Source organism: Eurytemora carolleeae, unplaced genomic scaffold (assembly GCF_000591075.1).
Source record: "Eurytemora carolleeae unplaced genomic scaffold, Eaff_2.0 scaffold748, whole genome shotgun sequence".
NCBI lineage: Eukaryota > Metazoa > Arthropoda > Copepoda > Calanoida > Temoridae > Eurytemora > Eurytemora carolleeae.
The window spans coordinates 130,855-150,373 of record NW_019397592.1 but is presented as its reverse complement, the minus strand read 5'-3'; the positions used below and the strand labels follow the sequence as shown (position 1 = coordinate 150,373).

The 19,519-nt window shown below is 30.4% G+C and overlaps 2 protein-coding genes across 5 annotated transcripts in view; one reads left to right on the top strand and one right to left on the bottom strand.

The window, feature by feature from the left end:
- The window catches only part of LOC111715063 (uncharacterized), a 52,106-nt gene extending 48,723 nt beyond the window's left edge, over positions 1 to 3,383 (top strand). The window contains exons 29-32 of one of the 2 annotated variants that reach the window (XM_023490309.1): positions 19 to 123; positions 1,501 to 1,568; positions 2,770 to 2,869; positions 3,324 to 3,369. In XM_023490309.1, coding sequence (XP_023346077.1) covers positions 19 to 123; positions 1,501 to 1,568; positions 2,770 to 2,848 — 252 coding nt within the window. In that variant the 3' untranslated portion in view covers positions 2,849 to 2,869; positions 3,324 to 3,369. Of the gene's footprint in view, positions 1 to 18; positions 124 to 1,500; positions 1,569 to 2,769 lie in introns of both variants that reach the window. The other variant, XM_023490308.1, reaches the window with a different exon arrangement.
- Positions 3,384 to 7,634: 4,251 nt separating this feature from the next.
- Positions 7,635 to 19,519, bottom strand: part of LOC111715062 (FMRFamide receptor) — a 57,587-nt gene continuing 45,702 nt past the window's right edge. The window contains exons 17-22 of one of the 3 annotated variants that reach the window (XM_023490306.1): positions 18,881 to 18,921; positions 18,390 to 18,419; positions 15,190 to 15,229; positions 14,179 to 14,232; positions 13,598 to 13,695; positions 7,635 to 8,984 (exon numbers count right to left, since the gene is read on the bottom strand). In XM_023490306.1, the coding sequence (XP_023346074.1) occupies positions 8,967 to 8,984; positions 13,598 to 13,695; positions 14,179 to 14,232; positions 15,190 to 15,229; positions 18,390 to 18,419; positions 18,881 to 18,921 (281 nt within the window). In that variant the 3' untranslated portion in view covers positions 7,635 to 8,966. Of the gene's footprint in view, positions 8,985 to 12,942; positions 13,052 to 13,597; positions 13,696 to 14,178; positions 14,233 to 15,189; positions 15,230 to 18,389; positions 18,420 to 18,880; positions 18,922 to 19,519 lie in introns of those variants that run through there. The other 2 variants (XM_023490305.1, XM_023490307.1) reach the window with 2 other exon arrangements.

Below are 19,519 nucleotides of genomic sequence, written 5' to 3'. Positions count from 1 at the left end.
TATGTTTTTAATGTCCAGGTAAAAGCTGACTCTATGAAGGATTATTATCTAAATGAAAGTACAGTGAAGGCAGCGAAGGATTTAGTTGTTGACTGGAAAGCGAACGCAAGCAGTGGGAAATTGGTAGGTTTATTATCATCCAGATTATTTAACACTTGGGTCCCAGCAAGCTTTGGCATTTTCTCGTTTTTACTTTTTTTTCGACGGATGCGTTTTAAATTTTGTGCAATTTTTGTTAAACTAGGCTTTCTGGGCGCTTTTAAATGTCGTACCATTAAAAACAATAACAAAAAAATCGTAGATTTGTTAATGTTTTTCGTGGATTTTCAATATTTTATTGAGACAAAATTTTGCAATTCTGCATACATAAACCTTTCCTGGGGTCTTATTAGTTGCCTCAAAAATGTTGGAACCTATCGGTTCAGCCGTATTAGGGTTTATTGGATACAATCAAACGAACACCCAGACAAGCAAAGTTTATATGAAGATTTAGATATATTTTTTTATTCTGACTGGGTCCGGCCAAATTTTTTTCCTGGAGTCGAAAAATATGGGCCTGATTAGTTAAGCCGTTTTATATATATATACATGTTGAATTGAGCCATGCTGATGAGTCCTAATAGGACGAAACACTGTGTTTATGGATATATATTTGTATATCTGTTTTGAGTATTTGTATCCAATAAACGTTGAAATAAATGGAGCAGAGTTTGAATGGGATTTTACAATGGACTTTAAGGATTTGAAAATATCCAACCAAATACATCCCATATCTCTAAACTTGGCAAATTCTTCAGTATAATCAAGAAAATAATCGAATCGGGCTTTCAAAAGTTAAAGAATACGTCTTAGCATGAAACGCTGATTGGTTAGAAACTTTTAAACCTGAACAGTAACATTCAATTGTAAATTATGATTCAGATAATATTCATGTAATCCTTCTAACTGCATCTTCTATATATATACTTTGCTTGTCTGTTTTTATTGTCTGTTTGTTTCCAATTTCAACGTCAAAACTGCTGAACCAATCGGGCCCAAATTTTTTACGGGACCTCGTGTGACCCTAGGGAAGGTTTTTGGATGATCAAATTTTCAAAAATTTGCCTCTATAACAACATTTGATTTTTAGAAATTTTGAAAATCCGCCAAATTTTTCGTTTGTTTTGTTTTACAATGTATACGAAAAGAACATGTTCACAATTGAAATAGAAGATGTGGGATGCGCCCTGAAAGCATAATTTGTTAAAAAAATCTGAAATAGAAGTTTTCATGAGATTACTGTGTTCAGATTTATTTGTAATTAATATAACCAAATACAATCTTAAGAAATCTGATATTTCTCAAAATGTTGATATTTGACAATAACAAAAAATGAATGCTGCGTGACAATTTTCTCTGTTTTCAAGCCTTTTTTTTACATTTAACTAATTCAAGGGACAATTTATACAGTAAACCCATAATATTATGGAATAGGATATTTTAGATTGAACATTATTTTAGGTAACATTGGAAGATGTAGGAGAGGACTTGAATAATATAAGAAAAGAACAGGGTGCTATGAAATCTAGGTAATTAATGATAGATGATGCAATAAATATATATATAAACAGAGATGATGCACTAAATAGATTAAAAAATAAGTTGAAATGAAATAGAATAAAATAAATAGAAGGTTGCTAGATGTAAAAGTAAAGAAACATGGCATACAGTGTTTTACGCTTTGTTAACAAGTCTTTTATAAAAGATAAATAAAAATTCAGCATACATCTTTCAACACTCTATAACTATAAAAGTATACACAGAAAAAAAAATCCACCATTTTTTAGATCTGCTGAAGAAATAAGATTTTAAAGATTATTTGATTTTTCCTAAACAAGACGTTATGACAGTTATGATTAAAAGTACTGCAAGCGTAATTTTGAGTTACTCTCCATGCATAAAAAAAACTGATTATTTTCAATTGTACTCTCTCTAAAGTGTCTTGTGCATTTCTACTGTAGGAAAACGTATAGGAATTATCAAAATTAACCACTTTTATATTCATGAAATTTAGCTTACAGTGATTTTATCTTAAAACTTAGTTTTACATATGCTAAATTGGAATTGTTAAGTTTGATATATATGCTGACATTTCTTAATTTCCTTTCTCATAGATTTTAATTAAAACTTGTATGAAACAAAGTAAAGAATAAAATTTTAATAAAACTGAGTGTAACATTTTTTACAATATGTCAACCCCGTGTACTTTATTTAATTCCCCTAATATTTACACATCATGGAACTTACAATACAGTTCAGCCCGCGTTATTCTGTTTTATTCTGTTGCATAATACGTGTTAAGTCAACCACATTCTGGGTACAACTAGACGGGTCGGTACAGTAAGACTAGACCTGCATCCTTGTACTAGATTGGATCATGCCCTTTTTAAACTTATGTGAACAAAGGGTATTTTTCTCACGGTAACAAAATATTCTTAGTTCAACCTATAATAAATCCCCGAATCACAACAGTACGTACCCTTAAAACCTTTCTCTGGTCAATCATGTGGAAGTTTATTGTTTGAAATGATAATTCTTATGTATGTTTACTACAGTAAATATATGAAAGCCACATTTGTTGAGAAACCACAGATGAAAAAATCTCGAATTTTAAAAGCTCCAAACCTTGATATACAATTCAAATTTTATTAGACAAAGCTTTTAAGGGCACCATTGTGAATCAGGTATTTTCATCTTTGTTCAATGTTTTAAAAAAAATTATTAATTTAGATTGGGGACTATAGAGGAGAGCATATCTTTAATACTGGATATAATGCAGAGCAGACAACCTACTGTACACAGAATATAGATGGATCGTCTTTGTTAAGCGGTAGCAGTGTAGTACATAATTGTAAAAGTCATAATATGATTATGTCTGCTAGAGTTTATTTTATGAAAAGAGTAAAAGGCTGTTAAAACGTCAGTATTGTCTCTGCAAGATAAACGTTTTTTTTACAGAGCCCAAAACTTAAGACAGACTATTGTTATGAAACCCAGAAATAATATTTCATGGTTTTATATTCACTTTTTATTTTCTATTTCTTTATGTAAATCCACACAAATGTGATTACCCCAAAAAGGAAACTGAAGAGTTTCGTTAAACGATACTCTTTTTTCCGCCTCAGCAAATTTCTTGTTTCACTGCGTACCACCGTATACAATTAAAACAAACAAATCATAAACTCTAGCAGACGAAATTCCTAATGATTATTACAGTTTTCACAGCAAAGAATTATAATGTGAAGATAGTTATTTCAAATGTGTACTCATTTTTTGTACTGCAGTGTACAGTCGCCGGGCTGTAAAGTAAACACATGACGGAGGTCACAGCCTGACATGGGATCCATCTTTCACATGAAAAAATCAACCAAATATTCTGGTCATAGGAAACTATTATGTGGATTATCAAAATTATCAAAATTAGATGCTTTTATCCACCACGGACATTAGAGGAACACTGATGCATCTATTCTTGTTTACAAACACTGCCCAGAGAGAACTGGTTTATATATGTACTCAGAGAATACGCAACAGCAATTAAATTTCCTTGCCATATTACCTTGTTATCACTATACAAAATCAAAAATCATTTAAAAAGACAATCTCAAAATCCTCGCTCAATTCCCATGTTTATTGGAACACACTATAGTCCATTAAGGGACAGAAACTACTAAAAATGACCTTATTATTTCAAGTATACAAGTATGCATTATATAAGTAAAATGCTAATAAAGAATATTTAAAAAAAAAACATTTATTTCAAAATTCCATTGATAAGAACATTTACTGTTTAATTCAAACCAAAATCTAGAACATTTTCATCCAATTAGATACAAACAAAAAACATGAAGAGCACGAGCTGTTTGGGTCAACCGAGCATTTTTATGTAATATATAGATTAGATAATTTATGAAATGTTGTTAATAAAATTTTAATCGTCAAAATATACAACCCTGCGCGCCTAAAGATAAAATACCCTCCAAGCTCTTTAATATAGAACAGATATATATATCTTTACAACATGATTTTAACATTTTTTTAATTTAAAGAAGATATAGAAAGTGCTCTTTTACTGTGACTAATGACGTATTACGAGAACACAGCATTGATATTGTTTACAATTAAAATAGATCTCTATCTATTCTAATACTATTGTTTTATGTAACAATATTTACAAATTTAACATTTAAAACGAAGAACTAAGAATACTGTAGAAAAGACATTGGATTAAATGTTTTAAAAATGCTTCACAAGAGTTTATTGTGTCCTGCAAAAAAAAAATCCAAAAAATATTGAATAAACACAATACAGGAGATTTTCACAAAAAAAAGGTACAATTTTGCAACAGGCGCTGCTAATCACACTTTTTTTTGATTCTCACCCTGTATGTGATATTTCTGGTTCGATTCTGTGACCTAGTCTAGCTTTGATGTTAAGCACACAAGTATGAGAAAATTAAAATTATCCGGTAATATGTTTTAATTTAAAAATATTTTTTTCTTCTTTATAGCTCTTTTATAGATGGGCGGATTATTGGTAACTAATAATTTGGTAACTAACATTTTGATAACTAACAATTTGGTAACTAATAATTTGGTAACTAACAATTTGGTAACTTGACAATTTGGTAACTTGACAATTTGGTAACTAATAATTTGGTAACTAGCATTTTGATAACTAACAATTTGGTAACTAATAATTTGGTAACTAACAATTTGGTAACTTGACAATTTGGTAACCTTACAATTTGGTTTACAATAAAATCATAAAATGAAATAAGCAGGACTATTTAAAGATTTATGATTCACCAGTGGCCGAATTTAAAGAATTTGAGCGGCGGTTTAAATTTAAGCCTCGGTTTAAATATGGTTGGTTCCAATTAAAATTGTATCAAATGTTTCAAGATTTAAGCCGGCGCTTAATCTAAACCGGGTTTTGGCGGATTTAAACCGCGGCTCAAACTCTTTAAATTCCATCTCAGGTTTATTAAACTTTCATATATCATTTACTTCTTTTTCATATGATTACATTTAAACTACTTGCTTATGAGGAAACTTAAATTAGCGCATTAACTGGATCCAGGTACTCCTCTACAGTTGATTCATCCCATTTGGAGCAAATGTTATGGAGTTGTCTCATTCGCTCAAGCTGGGTTTTGTTTCTGGAGCTGTTGTAGTACTGGTGGATATCTTTCAGATATTCTGCATGCGTTTTATCGGATTTGTCATACTAAACTTTTAAGAAATCCTGTATATTGTTTTTTCACTCTATGTATTCAACAAATAAATATGCAAACAATGATTGTGAAACATTAGTTTCAATTATACAAATTGTTAGTTAAAAAATTTTCAAGTTATCAAATTGTCAAGTAACCAAATTGTCAGGTTTCCAAATTGTTGGTTACTAAATTGTCAGTTACCAAATTGTTAGGTTACCAAATTGTTGGTTACCAAAATATTAGTTACCAAATTGTTAGTTAGCTAAATGTTAGTTACCAAATTATTAGTTACCAAAATGTTAGTTACCAAATTGTTAGGTTACCAAATTGTTGGTTACCAAAATATTAATTATTGTGGATGTCAAGTCTACTAGAAATATCGTGAATGGGTTCACACCCTTTGATTATTGTGGATGTCAAGTCTACTAGAAACATCGAGAATGGGTTTACACCCTTTGATTATTGTGGATGTCAAGTCTACTAGAAACATCGAGAATGGATTTATACCCTTTGATAATTGTGGATGTTAAGGTCTACTAGAAACAAAAATTGGATTAGACCCTTTGATGAGTGCGAAATGTGGATGTCAAGTCTACCTGCAACAGCGATAATGGGTATACACCCTTTGATTAGTCTGGATGTCAAGTGTATTTATAGAAACATCAAGAATATGCTGAAAAAGTCTGTATGCAGTTAGAATGTGTTTTAATTACGAGCTGACATGTTCTAAATATTGCTTACATTTTTATTGTTACCGAAAGGATTTGAGTCTTTGCCACAAGCTCGTATTTTCAAATTTCTAAATCTTTGCAACCTGAAGGTGTAAACGTTTGCTATTTAAATTATTTAAATATGCTATTTAAATATTAAATATCTAAGATCTACGACATTGAGAAGCAAAGCTATAGGGATTAGAAAATCAGAGTTTGTGGCAAAGACTCAAATCCTTTGATACTTTTCCTGAATCAACTTTTTAAGTGCAAGGAATTTATTCCTGAAAGAAAAATATTATCAAAAGTCTGACTATAGATTTCTTTAAAATAGCAGGTTTATGAAATTGGAGATTATGAGAGTGCATAATGAATACATCTAATATCATTCATAACAAAACAAATTTAAATTATACCATTAATATATGTAATATGTAATATATGTATGTATATAAAATGTGTGTGAATAAATATTTAATAATAATAAATTGTTAGTTAGTTAGTTACCAATAATCCGCCCATCCTTTTATAACAGGAGTTCAATCTTATGTGCAATTTAGTTTAGTTTAACGTGAGTCGTATTTAGTTTAGTTTAACGTGAGTCGTATTTAGTTTTATTTCTTTAAATGAAGGTTCAGAATGTAATTTTCTAAGTATTTTATTACAAATTAGAATTTTGATATCCAATTTTTTTAATCTTTAGATTAAATTTAGACTTTTTGATTAATGTCGAGTTTGTGTTTTAGCATTATCCATTAACATATTAAACTCATAAATACAAAAAATATTCCATGGAGCATTTTCAAAAATTGACAAAATGTTGACAAATTATAACTAAATATTAAGATATTGAGGTTGTTGGGCAAAATTTCGAATTTTGAACTAATATCAATACACAATATAACAATATAACAATATAACATTTTTACAAGATTAACATTAAGAACTTTAAATAATTGTTGGGTTTGCACAAGTCAATATTTTACAGTTATGTTATTATTTTTTCTTTTGTTTCTTTACATCAATAAATGATTTTTTTAACATTTACGGTTAAATGATTGAATGTATAGATATAGCTAAAAGAAGGTTTTCTTTTTTGAATAGATTTATAAGATTTACGAAAATATAGTTTTTTTAAGTTTCAGTACAGAAAAAAAGTAAATTATTGGTCTCAAATTTTCCTAATGAGCATAAATAAATATTTTTAATTTGTTTAATTTTGATTGGTCTAAAAAATATTGTCGATTTTTATTTAAATTTAATAATTTTGATAGAGGATTAAAGAATAATTAAACTATAATGATGAACAGGTTTTCATAATCTAATCGATAAAACTTTAAAATTAGAAACTACATGGAGTTTGCTCTTTGTGGGAAGTTTAATAGGACAGTTCTAACATAATTTAAATTTTAATTGTATACAATATTCACAACTGAACCCTTTTATGGGACTTTCAGCGTAATTTCAAAGATGATTATGCCCGATTTACAATGGTACCCATGAAAGCTTTGTCTGATACAGCATATAAAATATATCTATTTTTTGTTTCTTTAAATTCTTTATTTTCATTTGCGGTTTCTCTGCGAAAGTTATGTATAAGAGGCAATATTAATATTTCAAGGGTATCGTTGTTAATCGGACATTGTCATCTTTGCATTGATGGTCACTTATAAGTACTCTCCATTTAATGGTATAATAATCAATTATTAAACTAACTGAATGAATAATTATTGAAACAAAATCTGTTCTGATGTATATCCTTGGAAGAATAAATTGTACAATTACAATTTAAACAAAGGAAATGGTTACTCGCATATAAATTATAATGTTCTTATATTTACCTAAACCTAAACTTTGACTTGCCAAAATTCATAGTTTTCAGCATCATGATACAATTATCTAACAATTCGAGTTTATGTTGATTAAGTTTTTTAAACATTTTAAATTTGGCACAATAAGGTTTTTTGTAACCACTGTCGTTTTGCGATATATTCTCATGCGAAACTTGACTTCATATTTATTATTTGTGAATTTTTCTGGTCCTGGATAACTAAGAAATCCTTATTTTTCTAGCTGAAAATAGGGTGCTTTTAGGAAGCAAAATTAAAGATTAAGATGTGTTGGTTCCCATTGTGCGTCTATAAATGGAGCAAGGCGAAAACAAAGGGTTTAAATTTTCGTTCTCAACTCCTTTAAGTTTTTATAAATAAAGATTCTGGCAATATTTGAAATACCGCAGTATACCGCAAACCTAACGTAAAAAGTTTCAAGGTTTCGTCTCGGTTGAAAACATTTAAAAAGTTTATCAACTTATTTTATTTGATTGTTCAAAAAAAACACTTTTTTACTTCAGTAAAACCATTAGATTTTTCTAATTCGACTAGCATAAAATACTGGACTCGGCCACAAGCATTTTTATCTTTTCCATTTAAAACCTCACAACATTTACTTTATTTTGGGCAAGAAACTATTCAGATTTTTTAGAAAATATCATCCCGGGACTAGGGAGGGCTTTCTAGCTTTTTAGTATGTAATCTGTTCTTTTATTGTCATATTCTCCAAAAAAATATTTTATCTGATTTGATTTTAGTGTTTGAGTCAATTACCGCTTGAAGAATTATAAATATGTTTTTAAATGTTAATAGTTTATCACCGTTCAGCTGGTTCGTTTCTTCTTTCCTCGTTTCTTGTCTTGTTTTGTTTATAATTTGAATCGTTAACTTTGATTGATTGATGACTGTAGTTGATCGTTATCGATATTTAGTCGTAAGCGAAGCGAAGATTGATCATCAAAGATGAGTGTTTGTTAACTAAATTGTATAGATCGATAACAATGATATTTCACGATGATTAGTCCTGTTTTTACAGATGGGTTTCTAACAGGGTTCCATTGTGCTTTGTGTACCGTGTACCATGTTCTACGCAGCCTCCGCTGAGAACTTGAACCTCGGCCTCTGGTTGGTCCGAGGACAAGCTGTACATGTTCGGCCTCACGTGGATCAACGGCTTTGTGGAGTCTAAAATAACGATCTAATTACTCAAATTCTAATTTTCTAGTTTCCTTTTATATCTTTGTAACCTGATGTACAATTGACATTTTAAACCTTTACTATTTGATCTAACAGAAATCCTGATTTTAAAGGAACTGTAAATGTAATCTCAAGTAACCCTCCATAAAAAATTGGCCATTCCTAATTCGTAACCTTGAAACCTTTATCTATTTTCTATATGTTTGTCTGCAGTAGAACTGCACCAGTCACTTTCGTAGAGAAGACACAATTGAAAATAACCAGATTTTCAAAATTATAGACATTGATATATAATTCAGCTTGACAAACCTTCTAAGGCTACCGTTGTGTGGGGGCATTGTAAATTTAGCATAAAGGGCCACTTGAATTTAAACGCTTAAAGATAAACTGTGACATGTTGCAAAGATATCTGAAGTCTGAGGGGCGTAATTAGATCCTTCAATTCTGTTAAAATTAAAATGACGTTCAGAATATTTTCTTTGTAATGGCTATTTTGGGAAATTGACTATGATAATAATTTGCTGGAAAAATGTTGATAAGATCTCAGAATCACATATTTTAGTAAAATAATCTGATTCCGAAAAGTGAGAAAAAAAGAAAAGAAAGAAAAAAAGGGAAAAAATAAAAAACAAAAATTCAAGCAGTTTGAAAACCTGAACGATCAATAATACACATTACAGTATAAATCATTTTATTTCATTATTTTCGACGAATTAAAATTAAACGTGAATTTAAATATGTCAATACGTACAGTCAGTATGTACTTTGAAAGGGTGTTATAAAAACCCATAGATTAATAACAATACAGATAGAACAGTAGATGTCATTTTTTTAACATTTAGGTTTTTTTACAATAACCCTGAGGCAGAAGTCCAAAGGAGTTAAATTACAAGACAGAGAGAGAGCATGCGTGTAACTCCTCAGGGTTTTTGTGAACGAAAAACCGCTAAATCTTGAGAAGACGATATCTAGTGTTCTATCTGTATTGTTATTTATCTATGGTTAAACCCAATGGATACCAAGCCTATATTATTTTAAAATATCCTGTACATGGAATAGATACAAGTGTGAAATGTAAATTGAAAAATAAATTGAAAATTAAAATTGCATTCTGCTACAAACTCCAAGTAAAGATAACAATAAGCATTTTCAATTAGATGAGAAATGGTCCTTGGTATCATGAAGGTAATAGGATTAGCCCCTTGGGTAACTAAGAATAGGATTAGCCCCCCGGGTAACTAAGAATAGGATTAGCCCCCCTGGGTAACTAAGAATTGGATTAGCCCCCCTAGGTAACTAAAATTAGGATTAGCCCTCCTGGGTAACTAAGAATAGGATTAGCCCCTCTTGGTAACTAAAAATAGGATTAGCCCTCCTGGGTAACTAAGAATATGATCAGTCCCCTAGGTAACTAAATATAGGATTAGCCCCCTGGGTAACTAAAAATAGGATTAGCCCCCTGGGTAACTAAAAATAGGATTAACCCCCCTTGGTAACTAAAAGTAGGATTAGCCCCCCTAGGTAACTAAAAATAGGATTAGCCCCCCTATGTAACTAAAAATAGGATTAGTCCCCCCAGGTAACTAAGAATAGGAGTAGTCCCCCCTGGGTAACTAAGAATAGGATTAGCCCCCTGGGTAACTAAGAATATGATTAGCCCTCCTGGGTAACTAAGAATAGGATTATTCCCCCTGGGTAACTAAGAATAGGATTAGCCCCCCTGGGTAACTAAAAATAGGATTAACCCCCCTGGGTAACTAAAAATAGGATTAGTCCCCCTGGGTAACTAAAAATAGGATTAGCCCCCCTATGTAACTAAAAATAGGATTAGCCCCCCTAGGTAACTAAAATATAGGATTAGCCCTCCTGGGTAACTAAGAATAGGATTAGTCCCCCTGGGTAACTAAATATAGGATTAGCCCCCCTGGGTAACTAAATATAGGATTAGTCCCCCTGGGTAACTAAAAATAGTATTAGTCCCCCTAGGTAACTAAATATAGGATTAGTCCCCCTGGGTAACTAAAAATAGTATTAGTCCCCCCTAGGTAACTAAATATAGGATTAGCCCCCTTGGGTAACTAAAAATAGGATTAGTCCCCCTAGGTAACTAAATATAGGATTAGTCCCCCTGGGTAACTGAAAATAGGATTAGTCCCCCTAGGTAACTAAATATAAGATTAGCCCCCTTGGGTAACTAAAAATAGGATTAGTCCCCCTAGGTAACTAAATATAGGGTAACTAAAAAAGTAAAAATTTTACTATTTACTTATTGTGCAATTAACTGCGAAAAGTTCAAACTAGATCTTAGCAATTGTCTTGAAAAGGAAATAAGGCTATATATATATATATATATGTATAGTAAATAGTGAACACAAAATAATATTAGTTAGACTGAGATATGATCAAGAGCCAAAGTTTTGAATGTTATATCTGTGTATTTACATAAATTCTACATTAAAGAATATAGTTTATTTCTAAACTAGCTTGAGAATTCAGTTTTGCCTTTAAACTTAATTTTCTCAATTTAATTTTGAACTTTTAAACAAAACTCGTGGTACTGCATAGTTCCCCAATCAAAATATTTAAGGAAAATCGGCGATGGGTGTAATTCGAATCATGATCGGACAAACATTTAAAGATATTCTAAATAAATAAATGAACAATTTTTTTATAATAATATGAAAATAATTTACTTAAATATAGTTTTAAACCAAAAATTCAGGGTTGTCTCAAAAAAACACAATTCACGCACCTCTGACCCTTTAGTAAAAGTAAATTCAACCTTAAGTCCGACCGCGTCAACCTTGTTGCACCAGCTAGTCCTATTGAGTGTCTGCTTTATGTATCCAATGACCGGGCGATACAGTACAAATTGGGATCGGAAAGGTTGACCCGGCTCGGAAATTCAAATGTACAACGTGATTTAAGACATATCTGCATGTCAAAAGAAAGTAAACTCCGCATTTTATTGAAATCTTACAGGTTTTAATCTATTGGCTCGAGAGCTAGTGAAAAGAGGAAAATGTTTTAAATATCTGTTATATTACCCACAAATTTACACGGTTGTAGAATAAAACTATAGAAGCTACAAGGTCACAAAGTTGTAATATCTCATATATTTGATCTTCTTTTTCTGACTTATGAAACGTGTTCGTGCCCGAATTTCAACAATCACTATAATTCTACAAAGTAAAATAAAACATGAATGATCGGATTTGTTTACAGTTTTCCTTCAATAAATGAAATTACAGATTGCAATCATTGATGTTAATAAACTTGATTACTTTGTTATTTTATGATTATTTCTGTTTAATATTTCTCAAAACATTTTTTTAACTCAATTACTAGAAAAATGTATACATGTAGTAAATGCCCACTCCATAACAATTTCTGGGAACGTATCTATCCAGGTACAACTCAGATTCTATTGACTATCAATGTCAACACACAAATACACGATCCGTGATCTATCATGCGCTGTTATATATAACGTAATTAAGCAATCACAATATGGGTTTGAAGGAGTTAAATATATTGAATATCGCAATACACGATTTATGTATTTACTAATGGGCACATTTAACTAGAGAAACCATATTGGGATTTATGTATTTACTAATGGGCACATTTAACTAGAGAAACCATATTGGGATTTATGTATTTACTAATGGGCACATTTAATTAGAGAAACAACATTGTGGTTGCATAATTACGTTATATATAACATTTTATTCTGTTAAATTAACCAAGAAAAAATAAGATTGTTATAAAAATAAAAGGAATATTTTAAAATCTTGGAACCAATTATTTTTCAAAACCTTCGAAGCTTTAAAATGTCTTTGTTTTTTTTCTAAAAGGCTGAATTTCCGAAAAATGAAAATAAAGAAGATAAATTATTTTAATTTTAATGTTTATGCAGGAGCTTTCTAATATCTATATTAAAAAACAAAACATTCGTATATATATATATATGTTGCGTATAGCCGGCTAAACGGCTGGACCGATTGGGCTGAATTGTTTGTGGACACTCAAAGGCGGCCAGGAGGTGTTATATTCTAAACATTCGCAATTTTTAAAAATGTTTTTTTTTTTTTTTTTTCCCACGGGCAACGCCGGACCCTCCAGCTAGTCTCTCATAAACTATTATTTATGAAATAAAATAATTTAACGTTATAAATAGACTTGTAAAACGTAATTTTAGCAACAGTTTTATAATTGACTGAAAACCTAACTCCATAAATGGCTTGATGCATACCATAAATAATGGTATCATTATTACGAAAATTAAATTATACTAAATCTTTTGCGAAAGTTGAATTGCTCTACACGGAAAATAGACAGTTTACATTATATTCAACCAAATTTCCAGTTTACTTTGTAATGTTATACACGGAAAATCTCAGTTTATGACATGAAAGACCAGAACTATGTAAAATTTTGTAGTAATGATAAATATCTGTCTATCTAATTAAACATCTATCTATCTATCTATCTATCTATCTATTATTATTATTTTTATATCTATTTATCTATTAATGCAAAACATAAACAGACCCATTAAATGGCACAGACAAGAATGCAAGGTTATGATGTTTTTATACCTTTGTATTCATGTTGATGTTTGCGGTATTTCCGTTGGTTTGTGAGGTATTAGTAACTGTTGTTTCAGCAGTCACCAGATATACATCTTTTCCATTAACTAGGTATAGAAAACGAGTCTTTGTCGCAAACTCAAATGTTCTAAATTCCTATATCTTTGGAACATTATTAGATTTAACATAATTCAAAGTTTGAAATATCTTTAGTCTATGGCATTGGGTTGCAAAGATATAAAGATTAGAAAATCTGAGTTTGCGGTAAGATTTCTCTAAACTGATAATGCTATTGTTTATATTCGTAATGGAAGTAGATCTGGGTATTGTTTGTGTGAACTAACGAAATTTTTAAGAACGTACGAATTTTTTTGTGAACGATGGTGTTCAGAAAAAAAAAACGATGGAAGAACGACTTAGATCGTTGAGAGCAATGATAAACTATCGTTTTTAAAACCGAAAAAGAGAATAATTTGAAAAAGGTCGATCGAACATGAAAAAACGATCGTTTTTAACGAAAAAAAACAAATTTTAAAATACTTTGAAAGCTATGAAAAAACAAAAAGCCGTATTTTCAAAAATATGTTTACCTTGTTTATCTGCCCTGGCCTGGAGACGAGTAACAGAGGTACCGTCAACAGTTACTAAAACATTTTATTTCATTTTCTTTGAATAGACAGATTTGAATATGAATGGAAAATCTAGATGGGTTGCAGGATGAATTTTAATCAAATTTGGTATCTCTTTACAAGTATTACGGTCCTTCAGATGTTTTTGTAAAAAGGAATAAAAATAAAATAAACAAACATGGGGAATATTTCCATTTCAGTTTTATAATAAGTGTGTTTAAGTAAAATTTGTAAATTTGTAGTAGGCCAAAAGTTTACTGTATGACTTATACACCATATCAATGTTTAATTTTATTCTAATATACGATTTCTCACAGAGAATAATACTATCATAACAACCTGAAACTCTTTACTTATGAAAACCTGACCAGAATTGGATCTTAGGCATAGAATATCGTGTTTTATAAAAATCTTCACTATAAGGCTGCAAGAAACTAGAAATTTTAAAAGGCGACTTACTTTTCTCTGAAATATCATCCTTTGTGGGTAAAATTACTTTCAATTTGTATCAAATATGACCCAATTTGTGGAAGAATTAAGCTCATAATATGATTTTAAATTTGTATCAAATATGACCGAATTTGTAGAGGAATTGCTCAATGTAATTTGAAATTTGACCCAACTAGTGACAGAATTGATATTTTTAACTTAATAAGGGAATTTTAAATAATATAATTTTAAATTTGCATCAAAAAGGACGTAAGGTTTGAGGAATTATAAATTAATAATATAATTTTTAATTGAATCAAAATGATCCAATTAGTTGAAGAATTGTATCAAATATGAGCTGAAATTTGAGGATGAATTAATTCCAATAATAAAATGTAAATCTATATCCAATTTGACCCAATTTGTGTAGAATAAAGCTCCATAATATTTTTAAATTGTATTAAATTTAACCCAATTTGCAGAGGAATCAAGCTCGACAACATATTTTCAAAATATCCATATTTTGATATATTAAAAATTTACCTTGATCCTGCCTCTCACGATTAAGCATGTTGAACTGATCCTTAAAATTTAAAATATTTGGTGGGAAGGTGCTTGATTAAAATGGATATTTCTGCTACCCAGAAAATTAAGAGTCTTGGTTACAAGTCGATAAGTGTTAAGTTTGGGAGCAATTTCACCCGTTACATGAAGATTTTATGTTTTAGCTTTTTACATTTTCTCATTGGACTATTTTTAAGCAAAAGTAACTGAGTTTTTGCCACACACCCGGATTTTCTAATCCCAATATCTTTGCAATTAAATGTCGGAGACATAAATAAAGGTAGATTGCGTATAAGACGACATTATTCATCTTGAAAGATATAAATTTACAGAGATGTTTTAAAGATATTCCTATTATATAAATTAACTATTGTGTCATTGAGTACTTGTGGTGTACATGAGTTCTGTAGAGAGAAATTTAAGATAGTTTAGTCCTTCTCATGTCCTTCTTCAGTTCTCGTCAATATGATATATTGCTCAGTGAAATATTGTTGTTCAAATAGTTCCATTCCCGGAGTTATTTTACACTCTATTATGAAATCCATTAAAACACCACACCACCCCGCTTATCATTGAAGTACACTTTGACCCCTAGAAGTATGAGTTCCCGGACTGTACAATTCTTGGTGATTTTGCGTACATAAGCTATCTATGTTTATTTATTTATCTATGGTCGGAGACCTTTGATATTTAAAACTATGAATTCTTTTAGATTACATAATGAGAGTTTAGAATATTAAAGGTTTATACCACCAGGTTGCAAAGATATAGGGATTAGAAAATCAGAATTTGTGGCAAAAATTCAGTTCCTTTATGACGGATTTTGAATTAGAGATGAAAATATTACTTTGAAAATGTCAACACTGACAGGATTTACTACGTGTTGTGAGACTTCAATAAAAAACCGGTTTTTAAATTGAATTTCCTTGGGTATTTCTGAACATCGTTCAGCAGTAAAATAAACTTAGTTTTGTTTCTAGATCAAAATGAGAATTTTGACGTAATGTTTAGTGTTAGTTATAATGCCATGATGAAAACCTTTTATTTTATTCTTATCAATTAATACATTATAAAAACTTCATAACATAACAACTGATTAAACCATTTACATATATTCCTACTTTTTTTCTTGAATCGATACCAATTTGATTTTTTTTTAATTCTCTCAAAGTTTTATGAGATTATATCAAACCATATTAAGCGCTTTCATGCTGTACTTTTCTGAAACAGTGATAGATTGATATTAAAATCGTAAACCCAAATTATATCAGCGTTGAACCCTTTTGGGCATTTTAAATACTCTAATCACAACCATATGTAGGATTATAAAACACCTTAACATGAATAGTGGTAATTTAGAAATGTCCTATTTAAGCCTCAGATATAAAATATGTGCATTGTTCACAGACCATTGAACATGGAGTTAATCCTTATGCAGGCCTTACTCTAGTATAGGTTAAACGTGTACAGTCGGACAAGCCACTCTACTAATATGGAAATCCACTTTAAAACCATCCTGTTCTACCTCTTTGCACTTTTCTCTAACAACCACGTAATGAATTGCAAGGATGGATGAAAACCCGTTAACTACAATAACAAACCTGTTCTGGTAAATAAATACCTTTAAAAACAAAAATATTTTTTAGGAATAGTTGGTTTCGAAGAACATACAGCACCATAAAACATGTTTGACCTTGAAATTAATTAAAAACATTTATCACAAGTTGTAATTTACAAAAAAACGTTGAAATTTGTAACATTTTTAACCCTATTCCTGCTGCTCATTATTAACCCTATTCCCGCTGGGGGGGGGACAATTTGACCCCCCCCTGTAGTTTTTTTCTACATAACTCAAAAAGTATTGGTCTGAGGCTGTTGAAATTTTCTGACTTTTCTTACATACCCAAAGCCCTCCCTTTAGGCCTAAAACCGGGCTTTAATACTAACTGCCTGAGTCCTCAGGCACACTGCCTGAATGACTGCTTTTGCCTGTAACAAACTAAATCTTTGTTTTGACCCACTTTCACTTGTCAGATTTTGATAAAATTTAGCTTTTTGGAAAGCCTATGACATACGGAAACGGATTGCACAAGTTTTGCGAAACAAAATTGCAAATTTTTTGCAAAAAACCTGTTAAAGGAAATTTGCACATTTTTAGTTTTTCTTGATTAAAAATCAGGTTATTTGAAATTTTGCAAAAATTTTTGCATATTTGAAATGGCATGGTCAAGGGCTTTTCAAAAATGTATAATTTGTCATTTTTTGGACAAATTTTATTTAACAATTTCTGGCACTTACAGGTCTAAAGTCGTATCTGGTATTTGGCTCTCCAATAGAACTTTTTGCAAACAAATAGCGGGAAAACTTGGGGGAGATCTAGGGGGGCATAGGGGCTCAACCCCCCCCTTGAAAAAATAAATGATAGCCCCATTGAAAAAAATTCGGTGTACGCCCCTGGATGCAATTGACGAGTTTCAACTTTGAAGTTGAACAAAAACTAAAACTTGTGAGATATCTTTTTGAATTAATATCTTTATGTATACAGATTCAAAATAACCAGATAATGTTAAAAAGAATTTATAGCATATTTTCACAATGTTTACTGAAAGGTCCTAGTTAAAAGCACTTCACTAGCACAATTGTTGGAACTAATGAAGGTGAAAATTTGTATTTTGTTACATCAAGAGGTTTTGTACATCTTTCAATTTTATAAGAAATCTCTGAAAATTTTATATTACGTTCTGAAGACTAGATACTCAAAATGTGCTCTTTTAAATAACAAAAATATTTACAGAACAATAATTTTATATTGAATGTTTTTGCTGAAATATTCAAAATTTGTCACATTGGTTCTCAAAATTTCGATACATTTTTACAGTTTTCAAATATAAAACAGAGACAAATCGTGAAAATAAAATCGTTTTGTCTGTGAAAAATATTTAAAATTCTCGAATATAAATTATGAGAAACGGTTCTAAAAAATATTACACAGCATACCATATCTTACCCCCCACCCCTCATAAAAAGTTGCGCCTCTGCATTATTTTGTCTGAGAAAAATTATATTCCAGTTTTATTCTTTTGAAAAGTCTACCTGAAAAACTGAAAAATTGAAAAATGTATTAACAATAAAAAATCTAAATAGCTCTGATTTAGTCTTAATTTGTTTGTTTTTTTTACCTCCGACGGTTCCCGGGATTGCACACGTGTCTATTGAATCACAATAATTAATAAAATATATGTATTCACGTTATCTATCTATTTGTTTGTTTGTATCAAATGCTGAACCGTCCAGTAAATCCAAGTAAATTTTTTTTACAAAATTTACAAAAATGCCGAACAAATTTTCATTATCCAAAATGAAGTTTGGAACGTGCCTACCTACAGTGTATCAAGTAAAATTGGTAGACGGCATTTTGAAAATTCCAAGGAAGTGGGCTTTTAATAATAACTGGGAGGGTGGCTAGCTGATATTTGAGAATGAACAAGTTTTTCCAAAACTCAAATAATTTCTCCAATTCAAGAGAAAAGATATTAATAAATATATAATAACAACATGAACATGATATATAAATTGTGATCATTAAATGTTTACAAATAAATGAAAATGTTTTGTTGAGTTAGATTGATGTTATATTTGACATAAAAGGATTTATTAATTAATTGTTTTCCTGGCCATGACGAGATCCATTTCTGCCCAGGCTTCCAATCCCTAGAGATTAGAAGGTTAGGGAGATACAAATATTAATCATTTATTACACTGAGAACTAGAAAACTCTGAAATAGGAAGACGACTTTTAGACACGAGAAATGTCTTTAAAAAGGTAAATGAACATGAGACATGGCATGATTGTGCAGTGTAAAAATACCTATTTCACTTAAGTAATAATTTAATAAGTTACTAGTAAAATTATTTGCTTTGTAATTGTAAGAACATCAAATACATTTAATTATTGTTTGTCGTGTTCCTATTCCACAGTTTTCTGATTCTCACTGTACATTTATCATCATGTAGTTTCATCAAACTAACATATTAAAAAAAAAACTAAAATATTTCCCTTTGACTGGTTTTCTTTGTTTAGATGTCTGTTCTGAAGAAAAATGTATTAACAATAAGAATTCGTCAGCATTGTTTTAAAGAGATTGTTCTCCATTTACAGACGGCATGCCAACCAACATAAATTATAACTTTAATGACGATTTTCCTGACGTTGAAATCTTTAAACTATTAAGAAGTACTTGAAGGTGTAGGTGCAGGCGTAATTTCAAGTATCTCTAAATTTGTAGAGTTCGTGTCAGATTCACAACAT